General features: G+C 44.6%; 1 protein-coding gene across 2 annotated transcripts; it reads right to left on the bottom strand.

The window, feature by feature from the left end:
• Nucleotides 1-14,421: 14,421 nt before the first annotated feature.
• On the bottom strand, nucleotides 14,422-17,028 carry LOC121987599 (protein YABBY 2-like). Of its 2 annotated transcripts, none has more exons than XM_042541346.1 (6): nucleotides 16,782-17,028; nucleotides 15,619-15,747; nucleotides 15,370-15,475; nucleotides 15,174-15,222; nucleotides 14,976-15,051; nucleotides 14,422-14,664 (listed from the first exon to the last, which is right to left on the bottom strand). In XM_042541346.1, the coding sequence occupies exons 1-6, from the start codon at nucleotides 16,851-16,853 to the stop codon at nucleotides 14,626-14,628; spliced, it is 471 nt and encodes a 156-aa protein (XP_042397280.1). In that variant the 5' UTR covers nucleotides 16,854-17,028; the 3' UTR covers nucleotides 14,422-14,625. The 2 variants fall into 2 exon arrangements, with proteins under 2 accessions (XP_042397280.1, XP_042397281.1); XM_042541347.1 differs by having other exon boundaries at nucleotides 14,422-14,652; nucleotides 16,782-17,025.
• Between the last annotated feature and the right edge of the window lie 1,714 nt (nucleotides 17,029-18,742).

Genomic DNA, 18,742 nt, shown 5'->3' with positions numbered 1-18,742 from the left:
CTCTTTAGGCTGCACAGTATCCCACTCGACCCCCAAATATTCCACTACTTCTTCTACCCCCAAACAATCCGAGTTGGGTACTTTTATTTTCCAAAGTAGAATATGCTTCAAATTTTTTGAGAATATGCCGACCTCCAACAAGCACTGGAAGGAGTTCTTCTTCTATATACGACTTCCCGGGCGGCCAAAACGGCGGTGCCGACCCAACCGGAGCTCGGCAAATTGAGAAGCAATCCGCCTACCTTCATGCGGCAAACTGCTTGTCCGGTCAGCGGTATAAAATCGACCAGTTGCTTCTCAAGGGGTGTTGTACATTTTGGATTATCTCCCGTTCGGGCCAATCTCCCCTACCGCATGGGTAAAGACTCTTCTCCCTTCACCTTTTTATCTAACTGATTTTAATTTCTTCTACTGCAGCTGAAGTCATGTGGCGCTCCAAGGCTACCGACCATCTGAAACTGAAGGCCGTGGAAATTGAGGCGGCTACCAAAAAGGAACTCGCCGAGCGGGGTCTTATCCCCAGCCGCCCGGCAGATGCAGGAGAAGGGGGGACGCAATCCGCCCCCGAAACAGAAGTTACCTAATCCGCTTCCACGGAGGTTGAGGCGGATCCTATTTCCTCGGCTCTAGCTGAGCTGGGAGTCCCCCAGGCCGGGGATCCACCACTGGAAGTTCGGCGGAAACGTCTGAGAGACTCCACCCTTCCGCCGACCCAAGAGGGTGAACCACCGGCGCCGATCGAGATCGCTTCTCCGGATCGCACGCCGTCGCAGATCAGGACCCCCGTGGCCTCGGCCACCGCACAGCCTGGGTGAAACTTCAACCATAGGGGAGTCCTCGGGCCGGGCAAGTGCGGCTAGCACCGGCCGACCACCCGACCATCAAGACTACCCTTCGATTCCCATCGGAGGAATATTTCTTGTCTGCCGATCGGCCATCAAGCCCGTTCATGAAATAACCTTGACGGGTCCGCTCGCCAAACTTTTCGAAGACGCCCAGATTCGGGTGTCCAGCAGCTCGGCGATAATCATATGCAGCAAGTCACTCAGGTAGGTTCATTTTTCTTCCTGTGCCATGCTACTGTTCAGTTCCTGATTTTGTTATTTCTCTTACAGCATTGGGCGGAGCAAATCGCCACTAGCCATCGGCTGGCCGAGCTGGAGGACCTCATGGAAAAACTCCAAGTCTCGGGGGGTCCATCGGCTGAGCGGGAGACGAACAGAAGAAGGTCGCCGACCTGGCTACAGAGGTGGCTCGACTTGAAGGCTTGGTGAAGAAGCGCGACGAAGACGTGAAGCGTGCCAGTAGCCGGAAGAAGCGGGCGATCGCTGACATGGACAAGATGAAAGTCGAAGTCCGAGCCCTAGATCAGCAATCTAAGGAGCTGGCAGCCCAACTGACTGCCGAACGGGATGGGCGTTCCGCTGAACGCACTAAAGCGGAGGTGGACCAGAAAGTTCTCCAAGACTCGCTAATTGCCTCCCGGGCGGCGCTCAGAAAATATAAGGAGGGAGAGCCGAGTCGCCTAGCAGCAGCGCGCCAGGAATACCTCCGCTCGGAGAGGTTCGGCGTAAAATTTAGTGGCAACGTCTCCTCAACTTTCGCCGAGGCGGTCAAGGTCACCATGGCGTACCTGAAGAAGGGAAGGCACCTTCCTGCTGACCTGAGCATTCCCTCTTCCGATCTGGCGGCTATGATTGACGATATCCCGGACGCCTTTTTTAATTTTGAGGACCCGGAGTGAGGCGAGTTCTTCCAAGTACTTTCTGTATTTCATCCGCTCTGCGGATGTAAAATTTTTGTACGTGCCGTTCGGCATACTTTCCTTTAATGTAATTATGTCTTTGTTTGCGTCTTCCTGATCATTATCCATCATATTCTTTTGTTTGCTTAACGTTTATGCTTAGAGTTAGTCATGCTCCAAGTGTTCTCCGTCACACGGCCGATCAGCTTAACTCATTAAACCAAGTCCGAGCGAGCCTAAATGTTTTAATACTTTGTGATTTCCGTGGTTTCTTATTCTCTGATACTCGTTCGCCCGCCCGGGATATTTATAGCCGGTCGGCGCGACTCTCGATCTTTAACGACGGAGCTCGTCGGTCTTCTGCTCGGGGATTTATAGACGCCGGCTCGTCTCTCGATCTTTAACGACGGAGCTCGTCGGCGCGGATATTTATAGCCGGTCGGCGCGGCTCTCGATCTTTAACGACGGAGCTCGTCGGCGAGGATATTTATAGCCGGTCGGGGCTCTTTAACGACGGAGCTCGTCGGCACGGATATTTATAACCGGTCGGCGGCTCTCGATCTCGGAGCTCGACGGCGCGGATATTTATAGCCGGTCGGTGCGGCTCTCGATCTTTAACGACGGAGCTCGTCGGCGCGGATATTTATAGCCGGTCGGCGCGGCTCTCGATCTTTAACGACGGAGCTCGTCGGCGCGGATATTTATAGCCGGTCGGCGCGGCTCTCGATCTTTAACGACGGAGCTCGTCGGCGCGGATATTTATAGCCGGTCGGCGCGGCTCTCGATCTTTAACGACGGAGCTCGTCGGTCTTCCGCTCGGACGTTTATAGACGCCGGCTCGTCTCCCGGTTTCCCGGCCGGAGGGTTTATAGACGCCGGACCGTCATCTTTAACTAAGCTTGCATATATAAACCTCCCGGCTGAGCGGCTCGGGGGCCTTCGGATAACCAGCCACTCGGCTATGAACACAGAATGCCTTGGGAATAATTTGTTTCCTGCGACAAAAGGAGTACAGCTATTTTAAATTTACACAAAGTAGAGCAACAGCGCACCTCTCACCCAGCTCTATATGGCTGAAGGTGATTTGCACTCCATGGCCGGTCCAGCATCCGACCTTCCGCATCCTTGAGGTAATAAGCACCCGAACGGAGCTTCTCGACCACTTCAAAGGGTCCTGCCCAGGGAGCTTCCAACTTGCCGACATCTCCGACCGGCTTAACTTTCTTCCACACTAGGTCGCCTACTTGAAAGGCTCTGGGGATCACGCGCTGGTTGTAGTTCTGTTTCATCGTTGCAGATCGATCAGCCGTGCGGACGCTTTAGCTCTTTCCTCTTGACCAAGTCTAGCTCCATGCTCCTCCGTTCGGCGTTATCTTCATCATAGTTCTGCCCGAACGGACTCCACCCCAACTTCAATCGGGATGACGTCGCCTCCATATACCAAGTGAAATGGAGTGGCGCCCGTTCCCTCTTCGATGTCGTGCGGAGAGCCCATAGGACGCCCGGCCCAGTTGCCTCCTTCATGGTCGAGTCGAGTCCGTAAAATTCTGAGGATCTCTCGGTTGGTTACCTCGGCTTGACCGTTACTCTGGGGGTATGCCACCGATGTGAAGTGCTGCTCGATGCCATAACTTTCGCACCACTCCCCGAGCAACTTCCCCGTGAATTGACGTCCGTTGTCGGAGACGAGTCGTCTTGGGATGCCAAAGCGGCAGATGATATTTTGCCATATGAACTTTTTAACCATCTGCTCGGATATCTTTGCAAGTGGCTCAGCTTCTACCCATTTTGAGAAGTAGTCGACCGCCACCAATAAGAACTTCCGCTGCCCGGTAGCCATGGGGAAGGGTCCCACGATATCCATCCCCCATTGGTCGAACGGGCAGGCCACGGTTGATGCTTTCATCTCATCTGCCGGTCGGTGGGACATGCTGTGATACTTCTGACAGGATAAACAATTTGCCACGGTCCGGGCAGCATCCTTTTGAAGTGTTGGCCAAAAATATCCGGCTAGCAAAATCTTCCTGGTTAATGACCGTCCGCCTGGATGTCCACCGCACGAACCTTGGTGCACTTCTCGAAGGATGTACTCGGCATCTTCCCAGGTAACGCATTTTAGGAGCGGACGGGAGAAGGCCTTCTTGTAGAGTTGATCTCCTACGAGGGTGAATCGACTAGCCCTTCTTTTCAGTAAATGAGCTTCTTCCCGGTCGGATGGGGTAGCTCCCGAGCGCAAAAATTCCACAATAGTTGTCCTCCAGTCGCTCGGGTAGGTGATGCCCTCCATCCGATCGACATGTGCTACTAAAGATACTTGCTCGATCGGCTTCTGAGAGCCGATCGGGGATAATGCGCTTGCCAGCTTGGCCAATTCATCCGCGACTTGATTCTCCGCCCGGGGGATCTTCTGAATAATCACCTCCCTAAAGTTGAGCTTAAGTTTTTCAATAGCCTCCACGTAGAGCTTGAGCCTTGTACTATTTATCTCGAAAATCCCTGAGATTTGCTGAGCAGCTAACTGGGAATCTGAATAGAGGATGACCCGGACGGCTCCAACGTGCCGAGCGGCCTGCAATCCAGCAATAAGGGCTTCATATTCTGCTTCATTGTTGGTCGCTCGGTAATCTAGCCGGACGGAGAGCTGCATCCGCTCTCCTTGTGGGGACAGCAAGACTATGCCAATTCCGCTCCCGTGTCTAATGGACGATCCATCCACGAACACTTTCCACACAGCTTCGGGTTCCGGGTCCTGCACCTCTATCACGAAATCGGCTAAGGCTTGTGCTTTGATAGCTGAACGGGGTTGATATTGGATATCAAATTCGCTTAGCTCGGTTGTCCATTTGATGAGCCGTCCGGAAGCTTCTAGATTTAAAAGCACTCGTCCCAACGGGCTATTGGTCTTGACGATAATCGTGTGCGCCAGAAAATAAGGACGAAGCCTCCGAGCGGCAAGGATCAAAGCAAAGGCCAACTTCTCGAGTCCGGTGTAGCGGGTTTCAACATCTTTCAAGATATGACTAAGGAAATATACAGGTTGCTCCTCACCTCCCGACCGGACTAACGCCGATCCCACAGCATGCTCGGTTGAGGATAAATAAATGTGCAACGGTTCGCCGACAGTTGGCTTGGCCAGCACACAGGTAGGGAATTTAAATACGTCTTCAGTTCTTCAAAGGCCCGATCGCAGTCTTCATTCCATTGGAACTTTGTAGCTTTGCGGAGGATTTTGAAGAACGGAAGGCTCCGGTCGGCAGTCCTGGAGATGAAGCGTGATAGCGCTGTAATCCGACCGGTCAGCCTCTGTACTTCCCTCATGTTTCTGGGCGGTGGCATGTCCTGAAGAGCCTTCACCTTGCTAGGATTAGCTTCAATACCCCGTTCAGTCACAATATAGCCCAAGAAACGTCCTCCTTTGGCGCCAAACAAACACTTATGAGGATTTAGCTTGACCCCATATTTTCTGAGTGTATGGAAGGTTTCTTCCATATCTTTGCATAAAGTGGCCGGTCGGAAGGATTTGATGAGGATGTCATCTACATAGACCTCCAGGTTGTGTCCGATTTGCTCGCGGAAGACCCTATTCATCAATCTTTGATATGTTGCTCCAGTATTCTTCAGTCTGAACGGCATCACCGTATAGCAATACGTCCCGTCCGGTGTAACGAAGCTAACTTTTTCCTGATCTTCCGGGGCGAGCGGCACTTGATGATAGCCTTGGTAGGCGTCCAGCATACATATAAGCTCGCATCCGACTGTAGAATCTACGAGCTGGTCGATTCGGGGCAGAGGGTAGAAATCCTTCGGGCAGGCTTTGTTCAGATCTCTGAAGCCGATGCATACCCTCCATTTGTTGCTCGGCTTGGAGACGAGCACCACATTGGCTAACCAGCTTGGGAATTGAACCTCCCGTATGTGGCCGGCCTCTAAGAGCCTTTCTACTTCCGCTCGAATGATAATATTCTGCTCGGCGCTGAAATCTCTTCTCCTTTGTTTTACTGGCCGAGCGTCCGGCCGGACGTGAAGCTTATGTTGGGCTATGCTGGGGGAGACACCAGGCAGCTCATGCGTCGACCAGGCGAAGACGTCATGATTCATCCGGAGGCATTTGATCACTTCTTCTTTCTGTTCGTCCCCCAGGTCGGCGGCAATAAAGGTTGTAGCCTCCGACCGGCTTGGATGGATCTGAACCTCCTCCTTTTCATCATAAATTAAAGCAGGAGGTTTCTCGGTTATGGCGTGTACCTCGATCTGTGGAGCCTTCCGAGCGCAGGATTCGGCTCGGACCATTTCCACATAGCATTTCCGAGCCGCTAACCGATCTCCTCGTACCGATTTTGTCCTCGACCGAATTTGATCTTCCGATAGAGCGTGGACACAGCACTCGGAATTCGCTTAACGCCGGTCGCCCCAGTATCACGTTGTAGGATGAAGGGGAGTCGACCACCACAAAGTTTGTGGTCCTCGTTCTCCGGAGCGGTTCTTCCCCTAAAGAGATAGCCAATCTTACCTGTCCGACCGGAAGAACCTCATTGCCCATAAACCCGTAGAGGGGGGTTGTCATGGGCAGCAGCTCGGCTTGATCGATTTGTAGTTGATCAAAGGCTTTTCTGAAGATGATGTTGACCGAGCTGCCAGTGTCAATGAAGATACGGTGGATTGTGTAGTTGGCTATCACCGCTTTGATGATAAGGGCATCATCATGCGGCACTTCAACTCCCTCAAGATCCTTGGGTCCGAAACTGATCTCGGGTCCGCTCGCCTTTTCTCGGCTGCAACCCACCTCATGGATTCTGAGCTGCCGGACGCTGGCCTTCCTCGCCCTGTGTGAATCTCCTCCGGTCGGCCCACCCGCAATAATATTGATTTCTCCCCGGGAGGTGTTGTTTTTGTTCTCCTCTTCCCGAGCGGACTGCCTAGGTCGCTCATTGGACCTTCGAGAGCGATTTTCATGCCTTGGAGGGAAACGCTGCTCGGGAGATCGTCTATATGCTCGCCGACCGGAATCTTGATGCCGCTGCCGGCGATCGGGTGAAGGCGATCGACGGGGGCCACCCCGTCTTACGGGATGGGTAATTGAAGGCAGGCCCCGACAGTCGCGGGTGTTGTGGGAGTCAGTGTTATGGAAAGAGCAAAACATTGGGGTCCATACCCTCTTTTTCTTCATTTTTGGTCGCTCGGCCGCTACCTCTTGGACCACCGGGGACTTCGCATGATGTGCCCGGGATGCCTCAACTCTCGGTCCTCTTGGTGGCTGATGGGCAACGGGCTGCTTCCGTTCGGCTTGGGCCGGACGTTCGGTCTGAGTTCCCTTCCGTCGGGCAGCCTCCGCCTCTTCCACATTTATATACTCATTCGCCCGGTGTAGCATGTGGTCGTAGTCTCTGGGCGGTTTGTGAATGAGCGCGCGGAAGAAGTCCCCTTCCACGAGGCCTTGCGTGAATGCGTTCACCATTGTCTCCGATGTGGCTGTGGGGATGTCCATCGCTACCTGATTAAATCGCTGTATATACGCCCGGAGGGATTCTCTTGGTTCCTGTTTGATGGTAAACAGGCTGACGCTTGTCCTTTGATAATGTCGGCTGCTCGCAAAGTGATGAAGAAACGCCGTTCGGAACTCCTGGAAACTAGTGATAGAGCCGTCCGGCAATCTCCGAAACCACCTATGTGCGGGTTCCGACAGAGTGGTGAGAAATACCCGGCACTTTACGCCATCGGAGTACTGATGCAAGGTGGCGATGCTGTCGAACTTCCCCAAATGATCATCGGGGTCGGTCGTCCCATTGTAAGCTCCGATCGGCGGTGGTGTATAGTATTTTGGTAACGGATCCCGATGTATGGCTTCAGAGAATTGTCGGTGAACCTGATCGGGTGGTACGTCCGCTCGAGGAGCTTTGCCCTTCCTATGATCCCGAATGGGAGGCTCATCGGATGAAGATCCTTGCTCCCTGTGGGCGGGCGCGATTTCTGGGGAAGTACGGAAGAGAGCCCGAGGGAACCCTCCTGTTGAAACATACTCCGGGCGGTCTGCCTGCGCCGCCCGTCCTGCTGAAGCCGAGGTTGTTTGCTGTTGCGCTCGCTCAGCTTGTGCTTTCTCCTTTTGCTGCGCCACTATCTTGGGTGCCCTCGCCTCGACTATAACGTCCAACTCTTCTTGTGAGAGTGCCACGGTATGTAGTCTTCCAGCCTCGTCCATTGCTTCTCCTCGGATGCAGGTGCGTTCTCACAGACGGCGCCAAATTAATCCTGTCCGAATCAGAAGTCAAAGGACGCTGGGGACGTGGCGCTCCCTGCTGGATCCTCGAGTGCTCCGGGAGGGGTGTCCCGGCGACGGCCCTCCGACGCTCAAGTCAGGCGAGGAATAACAAAGAGGTGGCTTCCGAGATTCAAAACCAGCGTACCTCCGGTGAAGAAATGGAGGTCTTATATAGACCTCTCGAAGGAGCCTGGGCGCGCCAATCAAAGCAATCACCTGTTTTCAACCATGCCCAGGTATGAGTTTGTCAGAAGGGCATCCATAAGGCCATACCGCTACTGTATCAACCTCTCCATGATGTGACAGCGAGATCCTCCATCGTGCAATCTTGTATACGACATAATCATCAGACATGCCTTTGCTGACATCCCCTATCCCGAGCCGAACGAATAGGCCGCTCGGCTAATCTTTGTATCCTCGCCCTTATCCTGGCCGAGCGGACCACCCGCTCGGCCCTTCGGTCCCAGCCGGGCAGACACCCGCTCGGCCATTCAGTCTTCCCGCCTTGGCGTCGGAAACCCAAGCTCATGACTGGATTATCTCTGGCTCCGCTCGGACCTGCTCAACTGCTCGGCGTGGCCATTACCCGCATAATCAACCTTCCATCTGTCCTCAGGCTGGGACCCTTCAGGAAGTGGGTCCCTCATTCTTACCGCCGGATCATACCCCTTAAGGATATTTTCCATCCTTTTTAGGGGGTTTTCCATTTTATTAAGCTTTAATCTCAAGACTTGATTTTCTTTCCATAAATCCATAGATTTTGATTTGTCATTAAATCCTTGAGCATTCTATTTCTAGTCTTATATCTAAAATTCATAGAATTTTTACCTAAATTGTTATTTACCTTCCTAACCTTAAGTGAGGTGGTTTTGACATGAAGAGTTACATATTTTTCTTTAATCCTATCATGCCTTCTATTTTCATGATAAATTGCATTGAAATTGTTGGGACCGTTTGTTGGAACCCCAAGGTGTTTTGATGTGATCAAACAAGTTAAGTTAGGTCCTGCGTTTGTTTAACCCTTGTGTCTAAGTGTGCAGGAGCTTAGGAACACAGGAAGTCGAGCGGAAGACGCGGCTAGCGAGAAGGACGGCACGGGGAGAGAGCCGACGGGCTCGGTGCGTCCGAGGGACGAGGTGACCGCGGAAGAGTACACCGGTGGACGAGAAGAACGTGCGTGGCGTTCGAGGGACGAGAAACCGGGAAGGACGACTGCTCGAGGAGAAGGCCGGAACTTGGGTTCGGGTGAGCCCTATTCCGGATGGCCGAGATCATCCAAGCTAGCGGAGCCGGAGCGAACAAGACCAGGACCGAGACGAGCTGAACCGGAGGCGAAAAAGTCAACATTGTTGACTTTAGGCTCCAGGGCGCCCGCAGCAGTCCGGGGCGCCCGCAGCAGTCCGGGGCGCCCGGAGCAGTCCGGGGCGCCCGGAACCCTCCAGGGCGCCCTGAGCAATAAAATTGACCAGATCGAGTTTTGACTCGATCTGAACGTTGGGGGATAAGTTTTATCCCCCCCAGGGCGCCCGGAACCCTTCCAGGCGCCCCGACCAAGGCTATAAATATAGCCTTGGTCCAGAAGCTTAAAAACAACTAACTTGTAATCAATTCTTTCTGTGCTTTCAATTCTGTTCTTTTTATTTGTGTTGTCAACGTTGTAAAGAGGCTACTCCGCCCAGAGGAGAATCAGATAGTGCGCTTGCATTCCTTGGATTAGCAATCCCCTGATTGCAAACCAAGTAAAACTCTGGTGTCTGCTTTTCTTTACTTAGTCTCTTTTATTTATTTATTACAAGTGTTCATTATATAGTTGAAATCCGAAAAAGGTTCGAGTTTTATTTTGTATGGCAATTCACCCCTCCCCTCTTGCCGGCCTCCAAAGGGACCAACACCGTTGGGCTGGTTAGAAGGGAGGTTAAATAACCCTGCACAAAATAAAATAGAAAAATATCCTTTTCAGACTTAAATGAACACTTGCATAAATAAAATTAGAATAAATGAAAAACAGAGACACAAGAGATTTACTTGGTTACAACCGGGGAGGTTGTTAATCCAAGGAAATGAAGTGCATTAAATACTCCTTCAGGCGGAGAAGCCTCTTACAATAGTGAAAGCACAAAAATGAAGAAGCTAAACAAAAATGGAAAGTGCACAAGTGTTGTAAATGGAATTGCTTGTTGATTGATTAGCTTCTGGAACAAGGCTGTATTTATAGCCTTGGTCGGGGTGCCTGGAAGGGTTTCAGATGCCTGGAAGAGCATAAAACTTTATCCCTTTCGTAATGGATCGCGGTTAAACGCGATATCTGGATAATATCGCATTCTGGGTACCCGGAAGGGTTCTGGGCGCCCGAACCCTTAAAGTCAACACTGTTGACTTTTTCAGTTCGGGCCCTCTGCTCTGGTGCTGCTCGCCTCGGTCCTGGTCTTCCACTCTGGCTCTGCTCACTTGGGTGATTTTGATCAACCGAAATAATAAGGCTCACCCGAACCCAATTTCAGCCTTCTCCTCGAGCAAGCTTCCGGTCTGGCTTCTCATCCCTCGAACGTCGCGTACGCTCTTCTCGTCCACCGGTGTACTCTTCCGTGGCGCCTCGTCCCTCAGACGCACCGAGCCCGTCGGCTCTCTCCCGTGTCGTTCTTCTCGCTAGCCGCGTCTTCCGCTCGACTTCCTGTGCTCCTAAGCTCCTGCACACTTAGACACAGGGATAAAAAACCAACAGAACCTAACTTAACTTTTTTGATCATATCAAAATAACATTGGGGTTCCAACAATCTCCCCCTTTTTGATGTGAGCAACCCAAGTTAAGTTAGGGTAAACAAATAAAGTTAAAGCAAAAATAAATTTTGCAATAAGGCACAAAAAAAATAGGAAATTTAATTTTAAGCTACCACCCCCTAGACTTAATCTTTTTCTTCTTCTCCTTTGATCACATAAAAAATAGGGTACAATAAAAATCTAAGGGTAACTTTTATAAAACTCTGAATTTCCAAAAAAAATTCAAAAAATTTCTAAGTAAACATTGATTTTGAAAATATAATTTTAGAAATATTTTCTAAGAAAAAAATAAAAAATTTCCTTAGTTAAAGAAAATTTTTAAGAATTAATTTTTGTAGAAATTTTGGTAAAGTAAAAAATTTCTAAGTAAAATACATTTTAAAAAAAACTTAAAAGAAACTTTAAGTAAAAAAAAGTTAAATAATTTCTAAGTTTAAAAAAAATTATAAAGAAGTTAAACAGATTTGTAAATATATATATATATATATATATATATATATATATAGAATTTTTTTAAAAAAAAATGAATAATTATTCAAAGTATTATCTAATTTCAATTTTAATACTTTATCAATTAGTCAATTAAATATTTTATTTTAATATTTAGCTTCCAGACTGTGATGAGGTACTAGGTCTTCTTGGTTATTGGATCATCAACCACTTCTATTGAACTACCGTATCAACTCAAGTTCATCAATAATAACTCATACAACTAAAGAGTCATTATTGAATTACCGCACCAATCCCATATTACATTATGGGCTCCTTCTTATCATGAGTGCATTAATCTTCCTGTGTTTAAGATATCAAATGTCCATTAATTAAATGAGTTACTGACAACTCACTTAATTAATATCTACCTCCAAGAGTAGTACCACTCAACTTCATTGTCATGTCGGAACTAAGTCCACCTATAGGGTTTACATGACAATCCTTATGAGCTCTTCAAGGGGACATCATCAACCTAGATAACTAGGACACAATTTCCTTCTATAATCAACAACACACCATATAAATAATATTATTTCTCAACTTATTGGGTCTATTGATTTAACGAATAAATCTAACTCATTGATAAATTAAAGAAATAAATACTAAGTATATGTGCTTGTTATTATATCGGGATTAAGAGTACGCACATCCATAATAACAGAAGTTATGTTCTTTTATGCAGTCAGTACAAAAGGAACAACCTCAAATGGTCTTGCTCAATATACACATAGTGTAATAGTGTAATTTTATAGTCAAGATAAACTAGTACCAAATTACACTACAACCACTCCAATGGTTTGTCCAATCCATCTTGGTTGTGAGCTACTATTTATAATTTATAAGGAACTGATAACATGATCTTCTGTGTGACACCACACACTATGTTATCTACAATATAAATTAAATGGGCAACTGCATTTTACTAAATGCAGACATTTGACCAATGTGATTATTATTACAAAATAAATGTTCATACAAAAAGTTAGACTTTTAGTATACATCATAACAACCAACACTTAAGGATTGAAATAAGGGATCCCAAATGGACCTAAACTGGATTGACACCTACTGTCCCCTCAATCGGGGGGCGCCCTCACTTGGTTATTCTTCTCCAGTGACTTACCTTAACTTACCAGTTTGTCAGACATCCGGTCAACCTGTTGACCTGTCTGGACTTCATGTCAGCTATCCGGTCGGTTCGTTAACCTAGCTGGACTTCTTGCGAGATATTCGATCAGCCCGTCGACCTATATGGACTTTGTATCAGCTATGTCGGTCCATCGACCTAGATGAATTTCTTACCAGATGCCCAGTTAGTCCGTCATCCTATCTGGACTTCGTACCAGCTATCTGGTCAGCCCGTTGAGTTAGCTGAATTTCCTGCCAGATATTTGGTCAGCCCGTCGACCTATCTGGACTTCTCCTGCACATTTAATCAAGTGGTTAGATCACACCAACACCTAACTTAACTTGCTTGTCATTCATCAAAATCTGAGTTATATCGTTAGTGCAAACTGCACCAACACGAAGGCCGACTGAGATGTCATCGGTGTTGACGGAGAGGTGACTTAGACACACTTAGCGTAGGTGCCCAGGAAAATGGACCCCCACGTGTAACTGAAGGACGATGGTGATGAAACCGGTGGTACTTAGGCTCTGCGCACACTCAGACAAGCACAAGGAATGTTAGAGACCAGAAATCAGGAATAAAATCCCTCGCGCAGGCCCTCCGACGCTCAAGTCAGGTACTTTTTCTCAGAAGAACCGTGTACGAAGGAAAAAAGAACTATAGAAGACGAATGCGAATGTGCTCATACCTACTCAAGGGAGATGACCTCCCTTTTTATATGACAATGTGTACCTCTGGAGCCTGACCGATGTCAGAGAATGTTGGGTATCAGAGCCTGTTGGGTGATGGAGGACACATGGTGCACTCTCATTGGTTGAAAGAAGGTTCCATTCGCAGGGAATAGCCAATTACCACTGAAATATTCCCTAGCTGATGACAGTTATTCTCTAACAGGCGGTTACGATTCTCTGAAATTGTTGTCATCTAGTGTTGTCTGTACCTGGTCAGGCTCAGTTGCGGACCACCCGGGAGACTACTCAACTGAGCTACTGTGCTGGGGCATTTGATGAGGAAGATGAGCTGAACCATGTAAGCTAAGCCATGTAAAGCCCGAGCGGGTAAGAACTGATCGGTTGGAGACAGGCCAGGAACTACTTGGTCTTATGTCTCAGATCTGGGTACTCGACCTGCCAGTGACCGACCGGGAGTTATGCAGCAAGTGAGGCGGGACGGTCTAACCACCCTCTTTTTTTGACTTTTGACTACCGTGTCCTCTTAACTATTGATTGTCACGTCCCCTTGACTTCTGACTGTCACGCCCCCTTGACTTCTGACTGCTATGTCCCTACGGGGTCCTTACTTATACGTCGTATCAATAACGATGATAAAATGAATATGTTTAATAAATTAAGTATATGTTGTAATAGTTACAAAACTGTAACTGCTATAATATGTATAGCAGCTACGATATTATGACTGTTATAATGCATCCAATCGATATTTATACGGGAGATAATAGTACTAGAGGACAATTGAATAATTGTACATGGTTGAACAATAAATTGAAAAAAAAATCATAGGGGGTTTAAGTTAATATTAGGATGATTTTAAAATGGGTAATTGCATCAAAATGGGTAATTGTATCTTTGGTGATTTAAAAAGAAAAACAGACGCCCTTTTTTACTTTTTTGCTCAAAAATATTAGGATATTAAGTTAATAATGAACTTACATTTTATGCAAAATCAGGGTTTTTTTATATTACCTCCTTCTAACAAAAATAATGATATTAATAAACTAAGTCTTCATTAAGTGTTGTTCACTAGACATGCATGGTTAAGTAATCAAGAAATTAAGATGGATTTAATTAATCACTAGAGATATATATATTCAAATTTTATTTTTTAAGAAAGTGATTATCAGAAAATACCATGCACATAGTACTTCTGAGACACATATGCATAATTTCTCAAGTAAGTTTATCTCTGAACTACATATTTTTAGGATTACTATTCTCAAAATAAGAGAAATATATCACATGGAGGAGAATAATTTCTTTTGAATGCCATCAGATAACAAAGTTCTTAGACTAAGTTCTCTCCATTAATACAAATATCATAAAGATTGACAAATTTATGTTAAGTTCAGCAGATATTGCAGCACACAAATATTTGATATCATTCATGCAATTTAAATTATATATATATATATATACTCAGAAGAAACTCTGATGGCCCATTGCTTCATCTATCTCCTTTTGTTTGTTGCTATCAAATGTTAACCCAAAATTAATGGAGGTGAGGAAGGTGAGCCCACTGCAACGAAAGCTAATTAGAAAATATATTTAGCAACAAAACATTAAATAATTAATACAAACAAGTGTTACAATTCATCAAAAGCACATTACGATCTCTCAATTGCCAAGTGCATAATTCCTTCTTTTTTTTATGGAGATATGCTTAAATATTGCCAGTTTTGTGTTAAAACAAATGCTCTCAAGTGAATAATAAAATAAGATAAAATCTAACATATATATATATTATAATCCTCATTAATACTGTGCATGTGGAGATCCAATTAATTACCTAAAAACAATTATTTGGTTATTATTATACACTAACAATCTATTGTTACTTACATTCTTAGCTGCAGCACTGAAAGCTTCTCTGTGGCTGATGTCTGGATTATTAGCCTTTATCCTTTGTATTTCCTCCCTGTATAATTTCAGCTACTTAATTTTAGAAAATATTTCCACGTTGAAACTATAATTTCACAAATATATAAAAATCTGAAATTTAAAATTTAATCATCCATCATCATCATGCATAAAACTCACTTGATAAACTTGTTATATGCAGAGGGAACACGTTCTCGCTTCTCTGATGCTGATTAATACAATAAAAAAGAGAGTTACTTAGCTGGAAAATTGCTAATTTAATTTGAATATGAAACTCGTAATAAAATACAAATTAAATTCAACATAATATCCAAAAAATCTTTATTGTAGCTAGTCAATCAACTAGTTAGCTAACAGTGTGCTGCGGGGAGAATTTCTTCTTGGCCCTTTGGCATTGTGCACGATAAGGAAGGCGACCCACTTTCAATCCTATTTTCTTGATGAGATCCCATGTTGTCTCTCTGCAACAACAATATAATCGTGTCAATATTATAAACATTACTGAGCATTTAACTTTTTCTTTGATCCTTTAATTTTTACTACTTATCTATCTAGCTATTTATCAACAATTGATGCAAATATTATTGGATTAAAATTGGTAGACCTGAAAATGATCATGAAAAGGGAGTGTCTGAAGCAGGGCTTCCATGTTCACAGAGAGCAAGCTTGAGCAATGCCCACATCGTACTGGAACAACGCTACTGCTCACCAGGTTGTTTCCAGGAACACTGACCTGCACAAATTTCATCATTCTCTTAATTGATATGTATATATTAATTCTTTCACTTCGTGGTTAGATCGATAGACTTAACTCGTTTACGTACACAAGTGTGTGCGCGTATATATATATATATATATATATATATATATATATATATATATATATATATATATATATCATTTGGATCCATTTAAAAATTAATGAACAAGATCTTTATTACGTTAGTGCAAGAGCTGTCAGGCGGTCTATGATAAGCATAGTGGGAAGAGAAAGATGATTAGTCTCTTCTTTTATTTTATTTGCATCGATGTGTAAGCTTTACTTTTTCCTTCCCAGTGCCTACTTTTTGGAGCTGAATGTACTTGAAGGTTTTGTCTTTTAGGCTATTTCTATCAGGGGAAACAAGGGTTGCACCGAGCTCTCGGAAATCAATGTGTTAATTCTGAGAAGAAATTTTTTAAGGAGAGTTTGAATAATTCAGATTATGAAAAGAAAAGCTTGCTTTGTTACTTCTGTTTCAAGACTATAAATATCAGAAGAGAAGAAGAAGGAGACAATAATGTCACGAGATGAGGAGGATGAAGAATAAGAGATTTCTTTGTTTCTTCTCTTTCTGTGATGCCATCAAACTTGCATCCAATAATATTTCTTCCAACAACAACAACAACAAATAGAGATGCAAAATAAGAACAAAGTTGTGATTTAGATCTGAAGATTTCATACTTGTAATTCAAATGCAAAACTGTAAAAAACATGTGGAGATGCACCTTCAATTATTATTCTATCAAACCATCAAGAATATAATGATAATTCCTTTGATTCAGTAGTGCGACAGTACTATATATATATATATGAAATTAATATACCAGTCAAATGGTGTTGTCTCCACTTACTTCTCTAGGTATAAAGATGAACCCTGGCTAGAACCCTAGACCAAAACCTAAAAAGAGTACACACATGCATATATCCCAACTATTATTATATACAAGTCTTGATCTCTAAAAGGAATCTCGAAAAGATAAATGCGTGAGAGTATTTGTACGTACCACAAGAACGGAGTTGCAGAAGTCGCAGTGGACATAGCAAATGCCTTGATCAGGCAAAGCTTGGGTTGACATTGATTTCTCTAGCTACTCGAGAAAAGGAATCGAAAGAGGGAAGGAGGTGAGTCTTGGAGAGCAAATTAGGAATAACAGCTAGATATATAGCTAGGAAAGGGGAAGGAGAAGGGGATGGGGGATCCTATCCCTTATGTCTCAACTGCCCTAATTGTGTTGAGATAGGCTCAAAGTGGAGAGAGGAGAATGGTAGTACTGCGGAACAGGGAGAGCCAGTGCAACGTGGCAATGTGTGTGGGGGACGGGAGAGCCAAAGCAGCATTAATTTGGAGAGGACAAGGAGAACAGGAAAGAGAAAAATGCCACCACCTTAATTTGTTTATCTTTTCTTTTCTTATTATTTAATAATTTTGGACAGAAACAAACAAATATTTTTTTTCAATATTTAATAATTTCAAGGTTTTTGATGCTGATATTATAATACATAGTATGTTTGATGGCTATTGATTTGATTAGCTGGAATGGTCATGGTCCTCATGAATAAATTACTTGACAAATTCGGAAGAAAATAAATCAGTAAAAGTGCTGTCTACTACATGGAATTGGATTTTGCAAGGGATGCATCATGAATTTACTGCTGGTGACGGGAAGGATTCATATACAAACAAGGTTCCAAAGTTTCCACCTTTACTTGTCATTTGTATTTGTTCTTTAGCTCTTGGCACTACTTTTGAAAAGAATCAATTAGTTATTGTGAGCAATAATTACTTATATAGAAAAGGGACAAAAACAAACTGATACGGCGGATGATATGAAATTTTCGGATGGATTAAAATTTAAAAAAAATCTGTTGATATGACGGTTAAAATTAAAAAAGAGTTAACTTTTGAAACTAGCATAATTGATTATTGCGGTTGAAAAGTTATTCTATCGAAACATTAGGTCGTTCGGACGTGAAGTTCATCAGGTTATCTGACCGAACTCTAAATCATTATATATTGATGAATAACTTAAGATGAGTTAATATTCTTCAGAGCCCAAATTTATTTGCCACTTTGAGATAATACAATTAATTAGTCAGTTCGAGTAGTCCAGTCAATCAGAACTATAGTTTGATCGGACAGACTAAATACCCGGTCCGATGGAACCCTTAGGCTAAACAAATGGGTTGAGTGAAGGATGAGTTCCCAACAACACTCTATAAATTAGATCGGCTAGTCCTTATGAACAATTGTCGATCGGGTCACAAGAGGAACTCGATCAGCTGGTCATATAAGCATATGGTGGTCACCTCAATCCAACGACGATATATTCCTTTTTAACATTTTGTGCCATGGAGGACGGAAAATATTCTGCATGTAAGTTGTATATTAAAAGCTTCCTTTCTATAAACATAAAATTATGGGTCCATTAAAAAAAAAGTATTAAAGTATCTTTATGGTATGTCCTTTTTTGAATACATTTTGAAATTCATATACAGATAAATAATAACACTATAAAATGGAGTCTTCATCTATAGACGTAAGTACGCGATGTTACGTATTTTTCCACACTCATCGCTATTGTTCCTCTACTCGACTTGATCACTAACGTAAGTGTTGGAGAGCCTACGTCGAGATCCCTTTCCTGACCCGATCACTAACATTTCTTGTGACACATAGGACCACTCAGAACTACTTTTACTGAATCGGAGTCTTCAAGTAATCAACATCAAAGTCATTCGGATGGGATCGCAAACCATTTAGATATTAATTAAAGTGATGGTTCTGTGCATTTTCTTTATGTCCATGTGCATAGACAGACTTTAAAGCATCTGGTTGGGTAATTGCTCATGTAGTGTCACATAGATTGGACACATATAATTGATTATTAGCATGAAGTTAAGGATGTGATTAATTAATAGCAGTGAGTGAAAGTTCAGATTTAGATTATTAACATCATTGATTGAA

The sequence above is a fragment of the Zingiber officinale genome, chromosome 5B (genome assembly GCF_018446385.1).
Source record: "Zingiber officinale cultivar Zhangliang chromosome 5B, Zo_v1.1, whole genome shotgun sequence".
Lineage (NCBI taxonomy): Eukaryota > Viridiplantae > Streptophyta > Magnoliopsida > Zingiberales > Zingiberaceae > Zingiber > Zingiber officinale.
The sequence above is the reverse complement of the archived record's forward strand: the minus strand, read 5'-3'. Positions and strand labels throughout refer to the sequence as shown.

Excerpts from the sequence above, each read along its gene's own strand:
- LOC121987599 (XM_042541346.1), bottom strand. The coding sequence starts at position 16,853 with ATGTCAACCCAAGCTTTGCCTGATCAAGGCATTTGCTATGTCCACTGC. Across the intron at positions 15,748-16,781 it reads TCTGCAACTCCGTTCTTGTG|GTCAGTGTTCCTGGAAACAA; the intron begins GTACGTACAAAT and ends AAATTTGTGCAG. Across the intron at positions 15,476-15,618 it reads CTTTTCATGATCATTTTCAG|AGAGACAACATGGGATCTCA; the intron begins GTCTACCAATTT and ends TTGTTGTTGCAG.